Below are 26,899 nucleotides of genomic sequence, written 5' to 3' on the forward strand. Positions count from 1 at the left end.
GATGTTTTGCACCTGGCTTTGGGTGCCATTAAATGTCTCGCCGTTTGGAGGTTCTGCTTGTCTCTTTTCATCGTCAGAATTACATTGAGCATTTTTCCAGCTATTGTTTATCAACATCTATGTGTGTTTTGAATTGAAATATTAATATATATTGTGTGTTGAGCAGGCAGATTATAATGTACTCTGGTCTTTATCAACATGTTGTGTTACTGAGAACAGAATTCAAGGCCAAAACAAAAGCAACCTGTATTTTTCTCCCTCACTCTTGCTATACGGTGTAGGTGTAATGTCCTCTATTTAGATGCAATTCAAAGGTTGGTGTGGGTGTACTGCAACTTTAGCCAGCCAGAGAAAAATAAGAAGAAGCCCAAGAATAGCCTCATAGAGCCATGACTGAAGTATACCGATCACCTGAGTAACAACCAATTATTGTGTGATTTGTTGGAAAGTTACATGCACTGACATGTTAGAAATTCTGAATAAGCAAAATATAAAAGAGCTTATCAAGGGGCGACACAAGTTTCTGAAACTTTTACTGTTGCTTTTCATACTTGAGTTAAAGCATGATGTGTTTCTGAGGACAACATTTTCTTTTAAGATCTCGTAACACGTTAATGGAATCACAGGATTCATCCTGGGGGGCCATAATAGTTCAGATCTCATAATGCAATGATTCCCCCGAAACCAATGTTTTTCATGGTTGACAGGCAAGATTTAGAAAGCTTGCGTCCCATATTTTTTCAGTCATATTTGCTGGAAGCAATCTGGGTCCAGCACTGGCCTAGTTATGGCCCTCTATTTCGGGCAACCCTTTAGAAAGTATTAAACAGAAGAGAACAATGAAATGTTTGAGTGGCATGAAATACTCTCGCAGATGAGAGCCACATCTGTCCAAAAAAAGTGTTGGACTGGCATCAGTCATGTGACTGTAGACTGTGACACTGATCAGCCCTCGAGTGGTGCAGACAGACAGGAAATAGAGTTTTTATGATGTTACAGCCTCTTAATGTCACATCTGTAATTTCCCTTTAATTCCATAATTTCCTGCTTGTAAATTTGTGTTTGTTTGTGCAGATTGGGTATCTGAAAATGTGACGTAAAACTGCTGTGTGTGTGTGTGTGTGTGTGTGTGTGTGTGTGTGTGTGTGTGTGTGTGTGTGTGTGTGTGTGTGTGTGTCCTCAGAGTTTAAGAGATTGTCTCTTCAGTCTCCACTGAACCTGCTTTTGATGATTTCCTCAAGTGTTTGACCATTGAATTTGGGACACGGTCTGTCCACAGGTACTTTTCAGAGCCATGTGAAGATGAAAAGCGTTTACTTACTCTTTTATCATATTTAAGATTCTAATACACGTTTCAGTACCATTTTTTGATAAGTGACCCTTTATAAAAAGATTTATAAGTTGTAATGAATGGATTCAGTCATGGTTAATAAATAAATTCCTTTATAAATCAGATACAAGTCATTAGTAAGAACAACCTTTGGATTACCAGGTTGTGAAAAATCTCTTTCACTGTTGAGTCATTAATGAAGTTCTTAATAGTCATTAATGAACGTCAATAAACAATTAGGTCTGCAATTATATATATTAATGAATCATTAATAAAGGATAATAAACATCAAGTCTGCAGCTGAAAATGTCAATAAGTCATCAATAAAGGTTGAGATTAGGAGGTTTATCACTTTCTAATAAGCCAAAAGCAAAAGTTAGTAAGTCTGTAATCTGTAATTGTAAATGTCCAGTAAATCATAATAAATTAATTAAACCAGATGTTCAAGAGCATTTTTCAAATAATCCACTAGAGGAGCCCTCTTGAATTAAAGTATAATGTTGGAAGAAACAGCAGCCACAACCTGGCAACCTAAAAGTTGTTCTCATCATGGCTTGTAACTGATCATTACATATTAGTAAATGATTTGTTACCCATTAATAAAATCATTAGTTACAACCTATAAAACCCTTATAAAGAGTGCCCTATAAGAAAGTGGTATCGGTTTCTGTATCTTAAGTGTCAACACAAGAATGCATCCTGACATTTCCAAAACCAGCTCCTGTCAAAAAAAATATCTCAAGAGATTAAGATAAGAGAGAACACAAATTCATCTTGTTTTTCCATAAATCATTTGCCCACTCTTAACAACAGTTATTATGTTCTCTTTGTCCTGTCACTAAAAATCAAAAGTGAGAAAAGAATAAAACTGATCGGGTAATTAATAAACAGAAAAGCTTCAGAGGCCCGGAAAGGTCAGGGGTCAACTATTTTTGTTTCAGCTATGACACCGGACTGTATCTGTTCCTTGATCCATAACAATAGTTAATGTTTTGATACAGTCCTTTAGAAAGTTACACTGCCAGTTTAGGGTAACACTGCGGATACTACAGGAAAGGAGATGATCTGACACCTAACATTATGCATTTATTGCTTATTACTCTGTTCAAAAGGGAGAACTCAGGCTTTATACAACCACAGGCTGTGACCACAGCAGCTGCTCTGCCTGGCTGTGGGTTGAAGCTGTGACTGTGAACTCTAGACCTGGTTATTGCTGGAGCTTTGGCTGCACTTGTGTGGATTATACTGTGGCTATACTCTTTATTGCTTCTATTAACATTAGCCTCATCATTAAGCCAGACAGTCAGGATTTGAATCCGGTGCTTCTATTTGATATGACAGATGTGTTATCAAACACCACAGGAGTTCAAGAATAACTTCAGCTCAGCCAGCACTGTCTGTCACTCCACCGCACACACACAACCCCATCATGTAGTTAGTGACACTCATTAAAAATGGATGTGTCACAGCTGTCATCATAACAATCAAAGCCACAGCCATAATTACAGCAACAGCAATACACAGCTATAGCCACCCCATAGCCGTAGAATCACAGCTGATCATAACAAGGTGTAGATAACTTGTTTTACTAGTCTCCACTGGTTATCTTAACATTAGCTGCAGACATCGCAGCTAATGTTAAGATAACATTAGCTGTGGTCATAACCCGAGGCTGTAACTGATACAAGACATGATATCATATCAGCCTTCCTCTATGGGTCAGAGGGAATACAAAAAGACACTAGAGAGGGCGGCCATATTGACCTCAATATTGATGCAATCAGTAGGTGATTTGATCATTTTTAACAGGGGGGGTGGCCCAACAGGACTGCAGGATTATCATATAAGCCTAGCCTAATTCTTGATATTATAATTGCAATTATAATTTCAATTTAATAGAATCACTATTAGTCTAAATACATGTTTTGTGTAGGCCTATTCTCTACCAGATGTGGATATTAATATTTCAATAATGCTTATGCTCATAGTTTTGATGGTATAAACTTTACTTCAAATTATGTAACTGTTGCAGCTGAGCATGGTGAGGTCAGTGCAGGTTTATTTCCTCAGGCACATTACCTGCTCCACTGCCAGGTCACACAAACTATTTAAAATCTTTTATTACAGAGGTGGCTTGGTCTGAGGGTGTATTTTCAGCAGCACAGATGCTAATGAATGATCACAGAAATATTATAGGAATATTATAGGAATACCACTGGTAGCAGTGTGTCTCTATGATCCTCCCGCTCTTCTGTGACTACACATTGCTACTTCTCATTTTGATCATGAGGGTGACACCACTCTATAGAGTATATAGGTTAAAATATACTATAGAATTGGGTAGTTATATTATATAGTTTAGAGAATATTATAGATCCAAGATGAACTGACAGAGGGGCGGGACTGAGAGAAAAAGGTGCAATTACAAATCCGTCTGCTACTTCAGCACCACAGACAGCGCCATGGATTTATCAATACACAGCACAGTTAGACTACTAATATTTCAGAGCTATGATTCTAACTTGCAAAAACCTCAGTCAGATAAAGGATCAAAGAGTCAGGCAGACTAGACGAACATATTCAACTAAACAACCCCTCTGCTCCTTCACTCTCTCTGCTACTAGGGGATGGCAGGTTAACAAGGGGATGCATTTTGCTAACAAGGGATGGCATCACCCCTCATCCCCCCTCAAATCACCTACTGGATGTAATTACTGGTCAGGAGGTAGGTGGTGAAGGAGGGTCAGCTGATGCATATTGACCTGTTCAGGTAGACCCTCTTGACCCGTATTACTATGTCAGTCTGAATGAGATACAAGATGGATTCAGACTTTCCCTCAACATACAAAAACTGCACAGCTGATTTGCTAATGGCTAATTCAATTCAGGATCATTGTGAAGAATATTGTTCCTCAGTGAAGAAACCTTTCTTTAGAGAGGAAGGGAAACTCCAACTCTTCAAACATAGCAGAACGTATTATAAATTTCATGTGCAAATGTAATCATCCATCCAGTGCACTCTCCAACAACAGAATCACCAATTAATACAGACTAATCCACAGCAACAAAGACAACTAATCACATTTAGATATACCACTGTGAGCCATTCTGCCATCGAAAAAAAAACAAAAAACAAACTGCTTACAGGGTACTCACCCACCAGAAATAGTGACAGGATGAATCAGCATGTAGCTTTCAGCAACAAAAAGAGAATAATTTCAAACATAGCCCTGACTATTGAACACTTAAGCTTGAAGCTGTTGTCTGGAATTTGCAGGGAGAAAGTCATGCTCTGTGTCTAAAAGGGAAAAGTCCTCTAAATCCATTTCAAAGTCGAGGGCAGACAGTGACTGGAAAAAAGTAATGAATATTTTAGAGGCAGTGAGCACTGCACTGCACTCCAGGTGACACTCTTGCGTTTATAGAGCTTATCAGAGACCCATCACCCATCGAGCACGGCCATGGCAAAGCCATGTGTCTGATTGTTTATCAGCTGCTTGCTGGTGCCTTCCCCTGTTACCTGCAGGGTGGGTTCTCCTGTTACCTCGGGCCAATCACAGGGACATTATGCAGTAAATTGGACATATAAATGGCCCTTTTGAAATGGAGTGCTGCTGTTGAAGTTTTGCTCTGAATGTCTCAGATTAGAGATGGATTATATGAGGAAGCTGTATGCTTGCAATATAGCACTGGCTTCCTGTGGGGAGCTGATATGGTTTTCTATGATGTGTGTCAAATTGCATAAATTGTATTAACCCCTTAACTACTAGCTTTCCCCTTTCATTTCCCCTTACATACTATGCTTTACATACTGTATTTATGGCCACCAGTGTGTGTATGAATGGGTGAATGCAAATTGTAAAATGCTACTGTATAACATTTACCAATATATTCTAGATGTGTTGTGCGGTATTTTATACACATTCCTCCAAAAAATACTGGGATCTCCATTAGATTTTACAAAAAAGTTATGACTCGTTGTATGGATTTGGTTGCCGAATATGTGAGCCTGTCAGAGGGCGGATGCCAAAAAGAGAGATGGGAAGAAAGAGAGAGAGGAGGAGGAGGAGGAGGAGGGAGATATGAACGCATGAAATCTCACGTGCTGCAAATTGTGAGGAACTCTTGTTGAGACCATGATGGACAGTGAATGATAACCCTCATATTTTGGTTTACTTTCTGTCTGTGTCTATTTGTCAACCTAAATTAACTGAAACCAGTGCCGAGCTCAGTGCACGGCTGGCAGTGCAAGAACATGCTGGGCCCAGCTCATATACCACCCAGTCAATCAATCAACACTGCGGGGGACACTGCAGCGTATGTCATGGCCTGTTACTAGCTTGTACAGCCACATGGCTTAGTGGTAATTCACTGAGGGATCTCATTAAATTGTGTAACTGCTGCACATACAGTATATAATGCTGATGTTTGACCTTGTTGTTATTGTTTTTTTTATTTCTATCAACACAAACAACACATGGATGGCAAGGTAGAAAAAAATGTTGCAAAAGAAATGTTCAGAGCAGGTTGAAGTCTGGACTTTTGACTTGCAGGGAGCATTTCTACATACGTTGACCTCAAGTTTTAGCATCGTAACATAAATAACAGAAAATCACATAAAGCATATATGCTACATATATAAGCAACATGTCCCCTTTAAGGGTTAACAAGTTGAGGACATATAGTATATTTGGTCGACAAGGCTGTGAATGACACTCATCCCAGTCTTGAGAGGCTTTCCTCGCTGTAATCATTCCTCCGGTTCATACTGGCTATTAAAAGATCCCCTTCAAATGCACTTTCAATGTAAGTGATGGGGGCCAAAATCCACAATGTGTCCACACAGTCATTTTGTGCAAAAATGTATTTAAAGATTTATTTGAAGCTTATATGAGGCTTCAGCAGTCTGAGTTAGTCATATCAAATGGATATCTGCCACATTTACAGTCTTTTTAGCATCAAATTCCCTCTTTGTGTTTCCTCAGACAATGTTTCCCTGTTGAACTGCGGTGGGAGTATAGTAACAAAAGGAGGGACTTTGGCACTAAGAAGACTGTAATGTTGAAAGATATCTACTTGATTTGACTCATTTAGACAGCTGAAGCTTCATATTAGCTTCAGACAAACTTTTAAATACATTTTTGCACAGAAGAAGGACTGTCGATTTTGTCCCCCATCACTTACTTTGCAAGTGCATTATGAAGGGATCTTCTAATGGCCAGTATGAACAGGAGGAATAATTACAGCAAGAAAAAAACATGTTTCAGTGTTCATCTAGGGACCTGACTGTTGTTTTAAGATGGACTTCAACAATTGTGAACCTATCCTTTAACTTCCATCTACCTGCAGCACATTTTCATCAAATTCAAAACAATCCTCCATCAGAACAAATGCATATAAACTTGATTCCTCCTAATGCTTCTCCTCTCAAAGGTGAGGCACTGTTGGCACTCCATTTTCTTCTTTCTGTCACATAAAATGTGAGTGTTTGGGTTTTGCTCATCTTATAACTGACCTCTGGAGAGAAAGTGCAATTGTATGAAATTAAAAGGAAATCTCTGTAGGAGTGTAAATGCACATCAAAAGGGAGAAAAAAAGGTGGAGCTGACAACATCTCTCTACAGCTTATGACTCGCGCTGTGCCAAGCCTGCTCGTGCGGCAGTCCTTGAACAAGGGCGTTTTTTGATTTGGTGTGTGTCATCCTGTGTGTGTTTGTGAACTCTCCACTGCTCAAGGTGCCTGCTAACTGAATGACTTTGCCACGAGGGATTTACAGTAATGGCAATCCATCGCATCACCAGATCAGTCAGTAGCTTTTGAAAATGGAAATTATTTCAAAATGTTCAACTACATGTAACCAGCCTGCACACACACACACACACACAGTCATGTTTCCATCAGAGGAAACCAAGTCTTCACCCTAAAATTAATGATTTACTTATTAATGAAAGCAACTTGCTTTTTGTCCCCATAAGGGATGCGAGTCCCCACAACATGAGGAATACCTGGACCACACACACACACATACACAAACACACACAAGCCATCCTAAGACTTTACATTAGCTTGCATCATCATGCTTCTAATTGAGCTTCCTCTCATCTGCCTGCCTGCCTGCCTGCCTGCACCCCCTCCATCTCTCCCACTTTCTCTTCCCCTCTCTCCTCATCGCGTGGTCATCCAGTTACACAGTTCTCCTCTTCACCACAGAGCAGAATAGAGAGCGTACATTTATATAAACCGACTAGTATTTCGTGCCGTGGTTTTCTCTCCGCACTAGTGGAGAAAAAAAGAATCGATAGACACAATGCAGGGAAAAGAGAAGCACGGAGAAATCAATCTGGGCTCCCATTCAAGGTGAGAAAGGCTCTTGCATGTCTCTCATACAATCAGCTGCTAGACGAAGTGTGGAGAAGACTGTCTGGGACAGACGCCCAGAGGACATAGCAGGACTTTGTCTCTATAGTTAGAGTGGATCAATAAAAGAAAGCGTGGGGAGTTGGGGTTAGAGTGGCTTCACTGAGGCACAGGTCATCTTTTAATGGTGTCCAGTCCTAACTCTTCCACTGCACTCACTTCAGTTTTATTTTTACTCTTCAATGTAATTTTTCTATGCCAGTGCAGCGTGAGGAAGTAAAGGTTACAAAGTAAGGGACGCAAACAAAAACAAAGAACATCCCTCAAGACATTTCAGAGGAGGCAAACAACCACAGCTAAAGTAATGACTCAATTTTACTGTATCTCTCACTTTGCTTTGCTATTCCCTCCCCTCCCCATCTCTGGAGAACATTAGTCATCAGTGTGTCAGATGAAAGAGTGCATTTAAAAGGAGATTTAAACTTTTTTTGAAATGTGATAAAGCACTGCCTACAACAGACAAAACTGAGGGTAAAAAAGTGAGTTTCATTAAGATTTATTCATATGAAAATAATATAACAATAATAAGAACATAAGAGATGTTTTAACCTTCATTAAGAGGGACTGTGTTCAGTGTGTAATGTCAAGGGTTGTCCCTGAATAGAAAACATTTTATTGAATAACAGATATAGGATGTATCTGCTCTTTGAACACTCTGAATCACAATTTAGTTACTGAATCATTTTTTGACATGAGGGACTTCATGCAAAATGACTTTTTCTTCTCTTTTTTTTCCTTTTTTTACACCTAGTGTTTGTAGCATTGTAGCAATACATATTTGTGAACATTTGAGTGATTTTTGTTCATAACTCTCCAGGAAATAACTCTTTAAACATTAAAAAAGAAAATTAAAAGACTAAAAAAGATATTTAACCTAGCCCAGCTTCATTTTACTAACTGACTAATAAGGGGCTGTCCTATTCGTTTCATATTTGAGTGCATTTCTTATAACATTATGTCCATCAATACATCACAACACGTATTCAGCATCCTATTCTGTACTGTAATCTCGCTTTAAAGGTGCATTAAGTGACATTTTGACTGCCCCCGTAGCACAAAGTAACTGTGACACACTAGTCTAGCCTAGCCTGCACACCTTTCCAAGACTCCCCTTTCAGCTGGCATCACAAGACGTTTCACTCCGAAGCCGAAAAAGCAAATAATAATGCAGTTTTATTATAATGTAAGTTTATACGTAAATATTAGATATATCCCCCCTTCACTGGGTGTCTTACTAGTCTCTGTTGTGACGACGTGACTCCTACTTATGTAAAGTTCAGGCTACTGTAGAGCCCCTTTCACACATGCACTGCAACCTGAAATTTTCCAGATGTTACCCAGAGGAGCTGTATGTGTGAACTCGAATGTCCGAATCAATCGGACCGGACATTAAACGGACTTTACCCTGCCAGCTCCTTAGTACGAAGTCTGTGTAATGTCCGATTGAGCCCGTGTGTGAATACAGCAGTGAATTCTCCGGAGCAAGAGGGCTACAACTGCTCGCTACTGTAAGTGCAACAAAATCCGGCAGTAAGGGAGACAGTACAAGAAATTTATCCAACAACTGTTGAACAAGCAGAACATAAACTTAAATACGTCTTTGATTTCCAGCAGTCAACTCCCCTCTCATGCACAGCCGTTATTTTACACATGCGACCGGTGCTGAATAAGCACAACAGGCCAGCTAAGCTGCATTATTTTGACTGGGCCTGGTAGCTCTGCTGTGAAGCTAGCGCTAATGGGTGAGAAGACTTTCTGTTATTTCTCGTCAAATAAGAGCAGTTTTATTTCTGGTGAAAAGCTTAAAAATGCTGAATTACAACAGCAGCATTCTTCTGTCATGCTCATGTCCTGCCCTCTGCACCCCTCGCCTAAACCAAACGGAGTATTTCAGGCAAATGAGAATGCGTCTGACACGGACAATTTCATGATGTGTGCTACATGTGTGAAAGGGCAACTTCGAAAATGTCCGGACCTGATTCTCTGGAATGAACTCTTTCCTGAGTTCATATATGAAAACGGCTTATCTATGCCAGATACACGTCAATGCTATTTAATTTAACCTCTATTGCATTGACCTCTATTGGATTTAATCTAATAGAGGTCAATGCTAGTCATGTTTTGCTTCAGGCTCCATTTAACCTTGAACAGCACTGTAGTTCAGTTCAGCTTGACCAGAAAAGGTGTCTGGTGCTGATTAATGTTTTTAGAAAGTATTAAGAGTATCCTTGGTCCTTACTGGCAGGTACAGCATAGGAATGTGCTTCTGTGTAATCCTTGATTGTCAAACACTGACCTATACCTACCTACCTACCTACCACTTGTGTTGGTGTCAATAAAGTGCAGAGAAGTACAGCCAAAAATCTTTTTAACATGATAAATGGAGGTGTGTCTCAGCAGCTCGGAGCTGAGTAATTAACAGGTTTAAAGGTTGCTGTGCTTTAGGCCCATGAGAGGTAGCTGGCCTCGTAGTTATTGTGCTGAAATTTCAGAATTACTAATATATGTGGGTGGAGCCACTGACCAGAGAACAAGAAATGCCTTATCTGCCACTTGAATGTTGAATTAGAATAAAGTCTGACTGCCAGATTGACAACTGGAGAACACTGAGAATTACCTAACTGCTTATTATCATCAAGAAACCTACTTATACCACCTTTATTCACACATTATTTAGCTCCAGTAATATATACCTACGGAGAAATCTCACACAAAAGTCTCACTTTTTCTCTCACTTTCCTCCTACGGAAGTGCACCTTTTAATGATTCCTTCTGGATTTTAGATTTTTCATGGTATAATTAGCATGTATCATTTGGTCCACTGTGCATGTGCTTGATATTCTTGTGCTTCCGCTTTCTCCTTTGTTGTAAAAAGTTGCAGAAATTCACTCCATGCAGGGGATGTGAACAGAGGAGAGGCTGCGTGTGAGTGCAGGTGTACAGTCCTCAGCCACCTGCAGGAAAACAAATTTGACTCAAAACAACCCGACAAAGCCCTGCTCAAGTGTTTGAAGGGGGTTTGTTTCCTATTGTTCCGTCTAAAACACATCCTGGAGTGTTGTTCTCACTAATATGATGTTGCTCTGTGCATCACGCTCCCTCATAGTCAGTGTCCATATCAACACCTTGTCAGCTACACAGTTGTTTCAATCTTTTCGATGATCTCTATCATTGACTTGGAGGGGGAGAGCAGAGAACAGTCGTCCTGATCCCAGAGGCTGCTGGGGCTGGAGTTTCCATCTGTGCTCAACTCGTCATCCTCCTCCTCCTCGCTCTCCTCCTCACAGGACTCCAGGTAATGCAGACCCAGCGCGTTGATGCCGGAGTCCTCGGAGCTGGACGGAGAGGAGCAGTGGTCCATTTTGGTGCCCTTTATCTTGTCCAAGGGGGAGGGGTGTTTGTGCTCAATGTACACCTGTTGGACTGGTGGCGGCGCAGGTGCGTGTTGGATTGGCGGTGTGGGCTTGACTGTTTGCCGAGGCTGAGTGGCATTTTGGGGCATCTGAGGTGTAGCGGGAGTAGGTGGGGGAGGGGTGGGAGCATGAGGCGGTTCGGGTAATGCAGGCAGTGGACGCTGCACGTAGCACATCTTTCCGTTGATGCGTTTGACGATGTAGTCGTCCACAAACAGGTCTGCGATGACGCAGTACTTGGGCGACTCCAGGTGAGGCGGAGACTTAAAGCAGGGGGCGAGCTTAAGGAAGCGCTCAGCCAGAGAGACAGACAGGTCGATGGTGTTGCTGTACTCTGTCCCGACAGGCGGCACGGCTGTGCTAGGCAGCTGGCACACATTGGTCATGGGTTGGTACACATACTTGCCTATAGGGGGCAAAAAACAAACAAACAAACCACAGATCAGTCATTTTCATTGGTTCAGATGAACAAAATGCACACTCCTTTTCAGACATGATGGAGAGAATCAGTAAAAATATTTCTGAAAAGGTAAACATGTAGTGCAAGAAGTAGTGGCAAGAAGCAGTATGTATGCAGTCTGAAAAATGTGATTCATGTCAATAAGTGTTGATTTTAAAGGCGCAATGAAATAAAAAGTACTACATTTTTAAAGTCCTTATCCTTTGTACCTACGTTAATTGTTCTCTCTCTCTCTTAGTACATGCTAAATATTCACATATCAAAATCCCTTTCTTCTCTCTTCCAGTAAAATGTTTTTGGTGGCACATCCTGAGGCGTATAAATAAATGTATCCAATCAAATCTGATTTGAGGTGACCATCATATATGACAGCAATATAATACTGTAATAATAATTATAGGATTGTACAAACATGTATTTTCAGTTAGCCTCAGCCAAGAACACAATTTTTGAAGATGCCAAAAAGTGGGCAGGGAGCACATGTTTCAAGCTCATAGTTTGTCTGTGATGTCGTGTCTTGGGGACGGTAGCAATTTTCACATCACAAAGCTTTTGATGCTGCCAAAGGCAAAAGTACCTGCCTTGGCACCACCATCTAAGGTGGAGCTGCAGCCTGAATGTAATATAGTTTAAAATTTCAGGTCACTGAGAGCAGTGCAGCAATCATTTTTGACCCTTAGAAGCTGATGCAAGATTTAATTCAGAAATGATGAAATGGCAGATGGGATTAAGGCCAAGCAACATTTACAGCTCTAACATGAATTAGGATGGTGTCATTTAGTGTCACATGAATACTCAATAAGATAGACCACAAATATGTTGTGGAAAGTGACCACATTCATATACACATTTTCGAACGCCTTCCATGTGAGTTATGCCTCCCTTTTTTGGCAACTCGTGAACAGGTGGCAATTGCAAAATGACTGCTTCCAAATGTTACTCATTGTTTGCAGCCCACTGCCTCCAACTCTGAGCCGTGCTGCCTGAATAGCGCAGCTCAGATGTGTGTTTAACTGGCTCCCTGGAGAGAGAGAAACTACAGAAGCTGACAAGCCTACGCATCACTTCCTCTCACTCTGTGTCCTTGTCTATTGTTTTACTGGCTGGGGGATCCATTCAATCAAAAATCTTTTCCCAGGTTACACTGAAACATCAAACTACTTCAAAGCACAAAAGTGGCTTTGTTTTGCTTTGCTGAATGGACAAAGTGAGATTGTAACGCTGAACACTCATTTTTTCAGCACACAAGACATTTAGTTGAACAAAATCAGCTGAGCAGTCATGTTTGAATTAATTTTCTACCCACAAGAACAGTTTTAACTAAATTTGCATGACCGCCTCACTATCAAAGTCATAAAGCTGCATTATGCACCCATATGAAGTGATTAAAAAAGGTAGCAACTGAAGCTTGATGTCCGTATACTTGGGCATTGTTAACACAAAACACGAATGCTACTTTCGATGCAGACAAAAAGGAGGAATAGTAGCCATCCTCTGTTTGATGAGAGAAACTCAATGGTCCATGGTCAAACTGAGACGAGCTTATTCAGGCAGACAAGATAGTGGGAATAAATGAGAGCTAAAGCTGTAGAAGGCAATGTGTTGGCATTTAGTTTTTATTTAACATATTACATCTAATTGTGTTCATCCATCTGGAGCTTCTCATACCAAAAGCAGTACTGGGGGACAGACAGATGAATGGGCAGACAACAAAACAGACAGACATATGGAGCTAATGCTACACCAACACTAGTCATCCTCAACAGCCTTGTGGAAGGAACACAGGCTGTCTAGCTGTGGATCTACAGGGAACGCTGCAGAATTAGTTTGCACTAAGTTAGAAATATCTCTGTCTCCGTCAGCTCCAGAGGATAGTACGTTATGTGTGAGATTAATCTCACTTAGTCTGGCAAAAGGGAAGAGTGGTGAATCTTCACATTAGCAAAACACATCTTTCTGTTTTCTAATACCTGGATGCTATCTACTTGGATTATTATAAATACTATTATTATTACAAATACTGTATGTGGTTGTAATTGCTAAAACCTGCATTAGCTCATTTTATGGCCATTTGGGGGCAGTGGAAACAAGTTGTAAACACAAGACAGATCATAACCTCTTAAGTTGAACTCATTAGCAACCTTTTGCTTATTTACACATCATCCAGCAGTTACAGAGCAACATTATCATTCATATGGAGTCATGTTTCTGTCCACCTGATGAATATAAGTCCAATATTCACTGTCCTTTAGCTTGGTTTTTGCTCTCTACCAACTCCTGAGGGAAATATCTCACTCTTAAGCTGTTAAATGTGCCATTATGTTCACCAGCTAGTAACTAACTGTATCTGTTGGTGCTGAGGTAGAGTACAATGGATTTAAGCTGCCAGCTGTGGCCAAAAAAATGCAGCCGGACGGCTAAACAATGGGCTGAAACTTGCTATAAAGGCTCCATAAAGCCAAGGGTTCTTTTTCAGCAGCTTTTTAATGGCCTGATTTCCTTTCACATATTTTGTCTGTGATTGTTTAAAGGTACTATACCGAGTTTTTGATCACTAGTAGTGCTATGGAGCAATGTTTTTGTTTGCATTATGCTAACATGTGAGCATTCACGCTATTCCACTGACAAACAGCTGGTGGCAGTAATGTGCAAAGAACAACAGAAATGCACCAACAAAAGGAAGAAGACGACTGCAACTAGCAAACATAGATGTTAACAATGAACCATTTAAAATATTTACAACATTTGCAAATGTTTTATGAGGAAGGAAACGCACCAAATGGATCTGTCAGGCCTCGGATACACACAATGTGTTTTGGTGAGAGACACTGAATGTAAACATAACTCCTCTCAACAATGGACATTAATTTGACAAGCGAAAGCAGAGGCATGATTTCTATGTATCTATACTGTGCAGAGAAAAGCACACACTAACTGACAGCTAGTGAACGCTGCCTTTGCAACTATATTGATATTCAGTTGTACTCTAACCTTCTGTGTTGCCCAGTGCTGAAGCCTTGCATGACAATGTCAGCTGTTAGGCCGCCTCTACTCCCTCTCCCTCTGCTCATGTGTCTGTGTGTGTTTCCACTCCAACAAAGACCAGATGTCCGCACAAAGACAGAAAAAAATGTGAAATTCTCCTTATTGAGGATATTTTTGCAGCCTTCACCTCTTAGTTCAGGTTAAGGACAATAATTTTTCTTTAGAAGATAAAGCTGGTATTCTATATTTTTCTTATTGTGAACAAATCACATAAAAGGACCAAATCCAGCAATATGTTCATCTCTCAATACTTTCTGTCTTGGTTGCCCTGTCTGTGGCACTCAAATCACAAATATATTGCTCAAGTTTTTAATGTATTTTTTTAAAGGGTAAAGTATTTCCCTGAAACAGCTGTGCACTGCAGTTTTTTGTAAAAGTTTTTCAAACAGGAGTAAACAGTTTGTTTTGATGGGGACAATTTTCAGCTGCAGATTAATACACATTTGGTTTGGTTTGAGTATTTATAGTAGCAGGATGGTGTACAGTATGTGGGATTAAATCAAAATAAAATGCAGTGTTCATCTTTATGAAGAAATTGTGTGTTTTTAATAGATATATTAAAAATAATATTGTGAAGAGTGATTAAAAACCACTTCTGGTTATGTATCTAACATATTTTTTTGTTTTGTGGTATATTCTCTTCTGTAGGATAACAAGCTAAACATGGACGACATGATGTCACACGACAAAACAAGCCCTGTTTCAATGATGGTTGACATTAAAAGAAGCATTAGTAGAAACAACAGTAAATGTCAGGTTTTTGACTCAGTTGTGAGTCAAAAACTTGAGAATCAAATATTATGAGAGCTCTTCTGCAGACACAACCCTTTATACCTACAATCATACTGAGAAAAATAAACTGCAGAGGAAACACAGGCACAACGTTTACCACTGACAGCAGCCTTAATAGACCAGAACAATATGCAGCTATAGGACATGTTGCACTTTGAGTTAAAGGAGAGTGACTTTTACTTTTTCTTGACTGGAAAGCCTTTCATCACATTATCATTAAATGCCGCTGAGAGCAACAAATTCACCAGGGACTGATGAAAGGCATTGTGGGATGCATAGGAGATGTAAATGAGGCTGTTGGGCACATCAAAAAAGAAAATTACAGCTCTTCATTACAATTATCTGATTATGAATGCAGGATGTCTGCAGTTTAGAAGCAGTGGAGGTGACTCTTTCTCTTACTCTTACACTTATGGGAATTAACTTTTTCACTGGAAAAACAAAGAAAGATATCCAAAGGTACTAGTGATATCTAGAATATATAATATGACATCTGGGACTAATTATTTTAGTCAGTATATGAATCATTTAAGGGCGTTTACACACCTTTGTTCATTTGCTCTGGTCCGAATCAGTTGATGGCTCGGTGTATTTGGTGTATTTCCCCCTTGATTCAGTTTCTTTTCACAAAGAGAAAAATCCAAGTGAGCCAAAGGAAGAAGGTCCTGAAGAAGGCCCACTGGCCAAATACAACGTATTTCGTACTAGTCTAGGTCAGATCTCAATTCATTCTCCAGCTAGTTGTTAGTAACTGTTAAGTTCGCTCATCCGCATCCTAGTATGCAAAGCTCACCCGGCTACAGAAGCTGTTTCACTCAAACTTGCGGAGTATATCTAGTAGTTGGGTTGGATCAAGGTCAGATTACGTTCCCACCACAAATTAACCACTCCAGAGTTCATTTAGGATCAGACCAAGACCACCTCCACTGAATGGTCACAGTGTTTGCACCAGAGTGCGTTTACTGTGTTCACACCTGCCCGAATGAATCACACCAAGGGGAAATCAAACCAGAATTCGATTTAACTGGACTAAAAAGTGCAGGTGTGAAAACACCCTTAGAGGAGGTGGTCTTGGTCTGGTCCCAAATAAACTCTGGAGCAGTTTGTTTGTGGTGAGAGCGTGATCCGTCCTCAATCCGACCCGACTACTAGGTGTACTCCACAAGTCCGAGTGAAATGGCTCCCGTAGCCAGGTGAGCTTTGCATACTGGGATGCGGATAACAGTTGCTAACAAGTAGCTGGAGAATGAATCGACTAGCACAATGCAGTACTTTGTATTTGGCTAGTTGACCTTCTTCAGGACCTTCTTCCTGTGTTTACGTTCTTGCTCCTGCCCCAGACACATCTGACCAATGAGAAAAGTGAACATTCTCACATGGCTTGTAGTGACACATTTTGGCTTGCTTGGATTTTTCTGTGTGAAAAGAAACCAAACCAATGGGAAAATGCACAAAGTTCACCAACTCATCAACTGATTTGGATCAGAGCAAATGAACTATAGGTGTGAAAACACGTTAAATGGTCTTGGTGCAGTTGTTTTGATCCGCCCCCAAGTGTGATTATTGTGTTCACACCTGTGAAAAGTGTGAAGTGTGAAAACACCCTTAGCTTCATTTACATGTTGAAACAAGCAGATAAGAGAATGTTAAATACAACAATATATATTTTTAGCCATGCTAACAACGGTTCTAGGGATAGTAATTTCTGGTCTAATGTAAGGTTTGTCGATCAGTCGGTCCATCACTTTGGTCCAGACTGCAATATTTAAAATTTTGTTTCATTCATGGTTCCCAGAGGATGAATCCTACCAACTTTGGTGATTCTGTGACTTTTCCTCTGGTGTCACTGAGGTTGATATTTGTGGGTTTTGGTGAAATCTCTCAACAACTATTTGATGGATTGCCATGAAACTCTGTGAGGACGTTCATGGTTGCCAGGGGATAAATCCAACCGACTTTAGCGATCCCTTAACTTTTCCTCTAACACCACCATGAAGTTCTCATTTGTGGGACTTGCTGAAATCTCTCAACAACTATTGGATAGATTCTCATACAATATGGTACACATATTCATGTCCCCTTCATGTCTATGTGGAACGGGGCGAGACACAATCACTTTTGAGTGCAAATTTATTTAACTTAATTTAATTCAACAAGATTAACTTTGACACATGAAACCGCGAGGTTCTCCAGTGTCCAGTCAGCTTGAGAGAGGGGGTGGCATTGACCCTTCTCATGCCTCATGAGTAAATTGCAGCAGACTGCAGCTACAGTCTTCTTAATAGACATTTATGTTGAAACTCAAAGAGTTCAAGAGGTTAATGGGAAAGTGGAAGAACAAGCAGCACATTCTTGGAAAGTTAGCTCTTCAGAGGAGGGAGTGGAGTGCAGGAGGAGTGAGGAGGAGCTTCAACTCCTCTACTCCCACCCGTCTCCATCTTGAAAGCCTCCTCTGCTCTCTCTTGGGCGCTGCCTGGCCGACGGCTACACAGTCTGGTCTAATACAGGAGACCTAAATAATGCATCATGCAGCCCATGCATCTCTCACTCTGTTCACAGAGCTTCAACATAACTCTGTCCATATTTCAGCTCTACTGACACCCTACAGAGTGCAGCTGGAAGAAAAATACTCGAAAGAAGTTCATTGTAGACAAGCTCAACATGTACTGCAATCAAGATGAATGAGCACGACAGTCTCACGCAGATGATGTTACTTTAATATTGGCTTATATCAAAGCCTTGGTGGAGAATGAGTCATTAACACCCCCATCAGTTTGATTTTTTGTATGTTTGAGCCAAAGCCAGCAATCTTTATGTGCATACTGATCAGCAGATACTCTAAATACAACACAACTGTTCAAAGCATCATGTTGGTCCAACCTGGTGAGAAAAAACAATTATTTTAGCAGATTGTTATCGTGTTTCACAACAGCTGCTACACCCTTTTGGCCGGTGGATACGGTCCGCTCACACATCCGCTGCTCTTTGTGTTTAAATCTGTCCAACAAAGGGGCTGCAGCCGCGGCAACAACATAAGTTTCAGATTTCAGCTGAGGGGACGGTCTGACCCTGCATCATGTGAAACTCCTTTGCTGTTTCCTGTTTAATGTCTCCAGAGGCAAAGGCTGTTCCTGATTTATAGCCAGTTTGAAATACACTGTTTAGTCTATACTGAAAGTGAAAAAATACAATCCTCTGTAGCTGTTTTTTCAAAGCATAGTCAACTTTTAACGCCAACTCTTGTCATGGCCTTAAAGGATTGGCTTTTCAAGCGTATCTTAAAACAGTACTCACATATGTACATACCTCCCTACACTGTAACAGACAGGGGACAAAATCCACAGTCCTTGCTCTACGATTGTCATTTTTTATTCAGAATCTGAACAACTGTTTGAATGCTGAAAAAAATTAAATAGTCAATCTGTAATTATCATAACAAATTCAAAAGTCACAGTGTACAAACGCGACAAGCTGTGCTGTGTACTCCAGCAGGGCGTTTATAAAATGCACTGTCACAGTGATCTATTGATGCTCTTTTCATCTATCAGTAAACACAATTAAATTTTTCACAGCAGATATTTTGACTGATCATAGTAAGAAAAGCACAGGTGTTACTAATCACATTAAAGATCCTTTCCAGACATGTATGAAATCCACTGGAAACCCAAATCCACAGTAGCCTTCTAACTATGTAATTTAGGGTCTTACGTACATAATAGTAAGCATCTCAAAAGTATAAGAAATTAGTTAAAATCCAAATTCGAAATATTGTCATTTAAGTTTTTATAAACTTTCCTGATATTGGGTTTGAATCGGGCGTGGTTATTCTGGACATTTATTACGAAGAATTATGCAATAAATTCCACAAACAAATCATTAACAACATAACGTGCTGCGGTAAGCGTACTGTCTCATTTCTAGTTGCCGGAGTTTCTGTGTCATTGGTAGTGTTTCTGCATCTCAACCCAGTTAATTTTGCTATTTTCTTCATTACTGTGGCTAGTTACCCGCTGTACATTTAAAGCTCTCTCCTCTTAGCGACTTTCTTGCTCATCGCACAGTTATTTACATGCTTTTCAGCTCTGCTGTTTACTTTAGCTTATCGGTTAGCGATGGCTTCCCCCTCTCCCTCTCGCTCTCCTGCTCTCTTGCTCATGTTTAGCTATTCCCCTGCCTCATTTAATGATAATGGTACATTAGTAGTAAATGTATTATGTTGGATGCGAGGCTCAATGAGTTAGAAGCGCAGCTCGGCACCATGGAAACCCAGCCCTTTATGGTCAACGTTCCCTCACTGGATAACAAAATGGATCTGATCTGACTGAGACTGAGTGTTCATCAGGAGATGAGGAACTGTTGTTTTTTTTCTACTGACAGAAACTTAGCTAAACAGCAATATGCCGGACTCGGCTTTTCAACTCAACGGGTTGCTACTCTTCTTTGCAGATCGCGATCAGCTGTCAGGGAAAACCTGAGGAGGTAGACTCTACATATAATTATCTTTAATCATAAATGATTGGTTCCTTAGATTTGTGAGGTATGAAATCCTGCCCGACTGAATCCATTTTTTGAGACTGTCCTTGGTACACTGCAGTTTCAAAGCGGAAACGCTCACCATGGCATTGACTGCTTATTTTGCTCTCGATATGTCTTGTAACATTAGAAAAACAGGGTTAAAAACTTGATTTTCACTGGAGGAGGTCTTTAACAATGACTCTGTTCTATTCAAGTGTCCCAGTAAGCCATGTGACAGTGAGCCAGCATGCACAATAGCAGGACCCTGAAACTGAAGCAGCTAAATGGAATTCAGCAACCATTCGATTTAACTGTTACATTTGTTTATCTGCGTCAACATGTCTTCTGTGAAAAAAGCTAATTGTTGCTCTCTTTGTTAATGAAAAACTGAGGAAATTAATGAGGCGTCATGAACAGATAATCATGACACCAAACCATTTGAGAAATAGAAGCAGCATTTTGTTTTCTTAATTATTCATGGAAAAACTGTGGATAAAGGAGAGTCTCTTTGCTGCCTTTCCAAAGCACATTACCGCAACAACTTCACTTGTTAGCTTGTCACTCAGTAAGGCAGCAGAGGCCCTACGAATAAACAAAAACACCACTCTGTAATGTATTTTACAATTAATTTGAACAAATTACATCATTCTCATTCGTTCTAACTTGATTTTTTTTTTAAAGCAGCAACCCTGTCTCACTCCATGAATTCAGAACAAAATGCCCTCCTTGCGTTTCATCGCGCTGTGTTTGCTTACTGAGCTTTGATCAGAGGATACATAAAGGGAATTTGGTATGATATTAAGACAGACTTGAAAAAAAATCATAAACTATCCTTTGAAATATATGAGCAAACTTGTCAAACTTCAGTGTGGACGCTGCTCTGATTTCCACACTGAGAGACCTGCAGCTAAAGTGATCAAAGCTCTATGTTTCCCAACATGTGCAATCAATCCAAAAACTTCCCCTCGGGCCTGTGCTGACAACGTATTGATCCTTCGATAATAGGTCAAGCTTTTCTATGATTCAGCACTGCGGTAAATTTTGAATTGGTCACCAGATCAATCAGTATAGGGAAGAGCTTTATCCAATAAGACTCTATATTTCCCTTTAGAAATAGTTGCAACAGCAGCGGTGGTGTGACAGATGAGACTGCTGAGAAAGTGTGACAGAAAAGATTCTACTTTTCTGTATTTACAAGAAACGTACAAGTACTAAAGTATGAGAATCAGAGATGACAGAGTAAGAGTGGACTGACAAGACAGTTTGGGATTCATTAGAATTTGTTAGATTTTGTTCTTAATGAGTAATTCATTGCTCTGCCTGGTAATTGTAATCAGTTAGTAGAGAATAAAGAGAGAAAAAAACAGTCATACCAGGTGGTTCCAGTGCTGCTGTGAGCAGAAGCTCTCATCAGACATGACACATTGGCAGTGACACTAAACACAGCTAATTATCACTAATGAGAGGCTTGGACTGATGTTGTCACCAGCTGGGAACACTGCCTCCACCTACACACAATTCCATTTCCCCCCATTTTCTTAGCCGAAGGTTTCAACAAAACTACAACCAAGTGGAAACGTGATCGGTGTCGTCAAAGAGCAGAAACTGAGACATTCTGAGGACGGCTAGTTTGCAACGGCACATAAAGGAAAAAGGAGACTCAAGCAGGTAATAACCATAGAGATGTGCAAAGACCACAAATAAGAACACCTTAGAAAACCCTGTGATGGTCAACAGCACAGGAGGTGCAGCAAGTGAGCGCCTTTAAATACCTCGGGACTGTTTTGGATCAAGCCGTCACCTTACAACAAACACTCTTTCTATTGTGCAAACTGAGGATTTTTGAGTTTAGCCAACACATCTTACGTTTGTGTTCTTACATTCAACATTGTGTCCTGGTTCAAATACCTCACTGTCAAAAACAAGGCCAAACTCTCCAGAATAGTCGAACTTGGCAGCGCAACATCAGGCTGTAAACAGCAATCGTTAGCTCATCACTATGACAAAGCAGTTTAACGCATGACAGACAAAATCTTGAGGGATTCATGCCATCCCCTGAATCATCACTTTCAGCTCCCGTCCTCAGGGAGACGGTACAGAGTCCCCTGCGCAAAGAAAAATATCTATAAAGAAATAATTCATCCCACATGCCCCACATCAGTTAAACCAGTAAATAATGGACATGCCAATATTTTTCTGACCTGGCACTTTACTTCTTAAAGTGGTCTAGCAATTTATTCCTTTCTTTTTCAGGAAGTTGCATCTAATATAGTGTAAAATGTTTATTACTTACTGTTTTTGTAACATATGATGTTGAATGATACTGATGTTGATTGTCATACAAGCTGTAGACGAATTCCAACTTTTACGCTACAAAAGGTGGACAATAAAGTTGTTTTGCTTTGAACCTCATACTGCCCCACGGGTAAGATAGTGGGAATAATTTGCGTCAGATAATTTCAATGCTGAGCCAAGTCTTGAACACACGTTGACATTTTGTGTTTGTTTGCCTGGAAACCTATTAAAAATGTAATTAACGAGGCAGTCCAGCAAGGCTCCCTGTGGTGAATACACAATTATCAGCTTCAGAACAAATTTATACTGCAGGTTATAGTCATAGGCACGCTCCTAATGAAAACATGGGGAGATAACGCTATACAACATTTCACCTATTTCTATCCGGCGTTATTATGCATCACTAGAAAGAAGGGCGAGAGCAGAGCAGACCAGGCAGGCATTGCATGCGGAGGCACGCTGCTATACTTTTCTCTCTGGGTGTCCTGGTTCTGCCTGATTCCGCAGTCTAAGCTTGGTTTATTCTCACTGTGGTGCATGACTGTCCTGCGAGGGGAACCTGTGAATTACAGTGGAGAGTAACGTGAAGGTGAGAAGCTCCATTATAATGCAGCTGGCTCTTTCTTCTATAGCATAGATAAGCCTGAATTAAATAACGGACACGCCCAAGTTCACTGTGCAGATTGTACAGCACATTTTCAGGCCGTGTGATGAATATTTCAAAGCAGAAAGGAGGAAGTCTAAATGTTTACAAATGATGTAACACTGAACAGGCTTTGGCGAGAAAAATAAATCTCGGATGTGGCTCACGATAAACACTGGAAAGAATCCTTATTTTTTCTGCCACATCAGATATTTCAAATCACTCGGCTCATTCTGGACGGAGGCCGGCATCTAAATCCAATGATTACATGGCAAAGATTACAATGTGACTTCTGCAGTTGCACACTATAAGCCCCGAATGACTGGTGCAGAGTGGATGGTGATTGTGTTCTACACTGATCTGAGGATTTTCAGGGCAGCCAGAGATGGGATAAATTAGGGCAGCACAAAGAGACGGACATCCTGTCAGATTCAGACACAGCTATTGTGATTCTGTGGTGGTGTCGAAGTGTCAGGTCGATAAAGGTTCAAACGGAAAGAAAGTGTCTGAGACGTGGCTGGTGAAAATGCCTGTGACACTTCTCAAAGTGAAGAGAAAAGTGTGCATGTTTAAGCGGAGCTGAGGCCTCTTACCATCAACACTTCAGGAGTAAATATAGTTAGTATGATAGTATTGACTGAACTCAATTACCAAAATGGCCGTTGACTGACTGCTTCTCATGAAAAGACCTATTCTTGTTACAATAGTCAAGAAAATGTGGTAGATAATATGATGATATTGAGGCAAAAGACAGAAAATCTCATTGTTTTTCTGCATTTTTCTTATTGTCAACAAATCCCATGAAAACCAACCATGTGTTTGTCTGTCTCTCAGTACTTTCCGACTTCCCTGTTTGGGCACTCCAGAAACATTTGTAAAGATTTAAAGATTTATAGTATATAGTTTCATATTTTTAAAAGGCTCTTGTATTTCCTACAACAGCTGGGCATTGTTGTTTATAGCAATTTAACAATATAACAGAAGTAATTACAACATTTCTCAAGGACTATTTTCGGTTGCGGAGTAATACAGATTTGTTGCTGTAGTGAGTATTTACAGAAGCAGGACGGTGATTGACTCAAACTATAGTGCCCATGTTCATAGTGATGCAGGAACATGTCACCCAGAAAAGCTCATTGATGTGTTTTTAATAATTTGGACAACAATGGAGGTCTATAGCACAGAGTAATAAGCTACATCCAGCTCTGTATTGTTAGACGATACTTGTCAGCAGGTTAAATTCATTGTTGGTTTTTGTCTTTTCATGCGATTTGTTGACAAGAAAAAAAATCTTCTACTTTATAGTATTTATGATTACTTGATTTACGTGTATATTTTGATTGTTATGCACCACAACACCAAGGAAAATTCCTTGTAAACCTACTTGGCAATAAACTTGTTGGTGATTTCTGAAATATAGATCTCAAGTAGATCTGCGACAATTAGTTGATTAACTGATTGAAAGAAAATGAATTATAAACTATTTTGATTATCAAGTTATCGTTACAGTCCATTTTCAAGCAAAAATGCCAAATATTTGCTGATTTTCTGTTATATATGACAGCAAATTGAACATCTTAAGGCTTTGGACTGTTGTTCCGACAAAACAAACAAATTGAAGATATCATTGTGGACTATTTTTTAACATTTCATTGACTAACTGATCCAGAAAATAATCGACAGATAAGGGCGGTTGTGGCTCAGAAGGTCGTCCACTAATCATAAGATCGGTGGTTTGATCCCTGGCTCATCCAGTCCACATGTCGAAGTGTCCTTGGGCAAGATACTGATCCCCAAATTGCTCCCAAAGGTTTTGCCATCAGTGTGTGAATGAGCATCAGAAACTCCTCCTGAGGACCAGGTTGGCACCTTGCATGGCAGCCACGGACATCAGTGTATGAATGTGTGTGTGAATGGGTGAATCTTGGCTTGTAGTGTAAAGCTCTTTGAGTGGTCAGCAGACTAGAAAGGTGTTACATGTATATGCAGTCCATTTACCATAAATACGATGATGAAAATAACTGTTAGTTGCAGCCTTGATCCCAAGACCTTTAAAGTAGAAATGAAAGCAATGACTCACTTGTGTGACGTTAACGTGCACTCTCTCAGGTCTCTATTTCGCTAACAGTGTAGGGAAGTTTCATGGTAGTTTCAGTCAATGTTTTTTTTTTATTATTATTTAGATATTTAGATAACATACACCTGTACCCTCATATTTAGGTTTGGTTCAATAGCAGAGTCTCTTTTATATTCTTTTTAAGATGTAATACAAACACATACATTTATAACCATACATACATAAGCAATTAATCTCAGTTGTAGTTGGGTTTGAGTACGAAGTGAACTGGATGATGCTTTAAGCAAAAATTTAAGATTGTTTTCATTATTCTAGTGTCTCAAAAAGCACTCATCTTACATTAGTTGATATTTTGGTAAATTGGTTTATAGAAAAACTAATTTTACATAATTAAATTCACAGTAATCTGCTTTTACACATAACATAAAGACTGACAGACAAAGATATGAAAAATATGGATACTGAAGGATTGTTTAGATGGTATCTGTTTTGTTCGCTAGATTTTCAAGGCCTGCACTGAACTACAGCACACTGCACAGTGACAGTGTGGGCTGGATATCAAAATTTAACAGTCTACAAAGAGCAAAAACAAAACCAGAGGAACACTGGTAAACACTGGAGCCATGAATCTGAAACATTCATCTCTCTGCTTCTAAATTTTTCAGCCTCCACTGTTTAGACGACATAAACTATTCAATACAAGGGCGTCCATAGGAAGGGTTGACACTGATTAAGGATACATGTGATACATGTGACTCCATGTAGGTTTGACCTTGATATCAGAACAATAAGGAATATAAACAAGACTCTAAAATCGATGTGGAAGTTTGATCAGAAATGAAATCTGAGCTGGTCTGTTCCATCTGTAAGTCAGTTTAATGGCTTTTAATCTTTATCAATGTGACACATCATACCTCATTTAATATCTTATCAATGTCCAGATAATACCTGCTACATTTTAGTAATTTTTTGTCGATATACAGTGTGAATTAGGTTTTATGATGCTTCTACATTCACTACATGGTCGTGACTTCCAAATATCCTAAATAACTTGTCATTATACAAACAGTGATATATTTCTGGTAGCACAGAGAGCGGTTAAACCATTTAAAACAAACTTACAGTGACACCAGCCCAAGTGGCAGCACCAGTGCAGTTTGAAGCACTTCCCGTGGCTGTGCGTAGCGCAGATGGAGAGTCCATCACAAGGCAGGAAGTCTGGTCTCCCCGCGCAGCTCTTGGCCAAAGCCTGCGCCTCGTCCAACTTCTCACTCTTCGGACACCTCTGTGCTCCCGAGGCGGCCATGCCAACATTTCCTGAATTTAAAAACAAACCAAAAAAATTCGTCCGAGTAAATTATAACATGACCGCGAGGGACCGAGGCGAGGTTTACGGTCCACGCAGCCCAGGAAGCTGTTCAACTGGGGGGTGGGGGGGAAGACAGACGCGTACGACAGCGCTGGATCTCAAAGCAGCTCCTGCAAATTGTGGTAGAATATCCTGTAAAAGTAGGAGAGTATCAATTAGCGAGGTGTTAATGTCATATTCAAAGCCTCCCGTAGTCGTGATCCACACATCTCTCCATCCTCTCCCCTGGCGTCGGGAAGCTCCTCTGTCCGCTGGTGACGCGCGTACGGAACAACGGCGCGCATCTGAACTTCATCACATAACGGGAGGAGTCCACAAACACAAAGCCAGCTGCTCTGCGCACTTCAAACACACACCCAGGCTTTCATCAGCCCTTCTAAAAAAACTTCAAAACACCAGGGTCTGCATCTGAAAGGACTACACTCTCCATTTCACCTAAATATATTCACGCATGGGCCACAATCGGAATATCTGCTAATTATCTTGGTTTAATCAGATTCCTAAAACATGATTTTTTTAAATTATCATGCATTTAACTGCGA

General features: G+C 40.2%; 1 protein-coding gene across 1 annotated transcript; it reads right to left on the minus strand.

Annotated features, from left to right (window-relative positions):
* Positions 1-8,228: 8,228 nt before the first annotated feature.
* zgc:162707 (UPF0524 protein C3orf70 homolog B) lies at positions 8,229-26,663 on the minus strand. The gene is made up of 2 exons (XM_067603404.1): positions 26,111-26,663; positions 8,229-11,567 (listed from the first exon to the last, which is right to left on the minus strand). The coding sequence occupies exons 1-2, from the start codon at positions 26,292-26,294 to the stop codon at positions 10,882-10,884; spliced, it is 870 nt and encodes a 289-aa protein (XP_067459505.1). The 5' UTR covers positions 26,295-26,663; the 3' UTR covers positions 8,229-10,881.
* Positions 26,664-26,899: the final 236 nt, after the last annotated feature.

Source organism: Thunnus thynnus, chromosome 11, assembly GCF_963924715.1.
Source record: "Thunnus thynnus chromosome 11, fThuThy2.1, whole genome shotgun sequence".
NCBI classification, from domain to species: Eukaryota; Metazoa; Chordata; class Actinopteri; order Scombriformes; family Scombridae; genus Thunnus; species Thunnus thynnus.

Bases quoted from the DNA above. Each gene is read 5' to 3' on its own strand.
- zgc:162707 (XM_067603404.1), bottom strand. From the start codon at position 26,294: ATGGCCGCCTCGGGAGCACAGAGGTGTCCGAAGAGTGAGAAGTTGGAC. The intron at 11,568-26,110 runs GTAAGTTTGTTT...TGCCCCCTATAG, and splicing joins CCACTTGGGCTGGTGTCACT to GCAAGTATGTGTACCAACCC.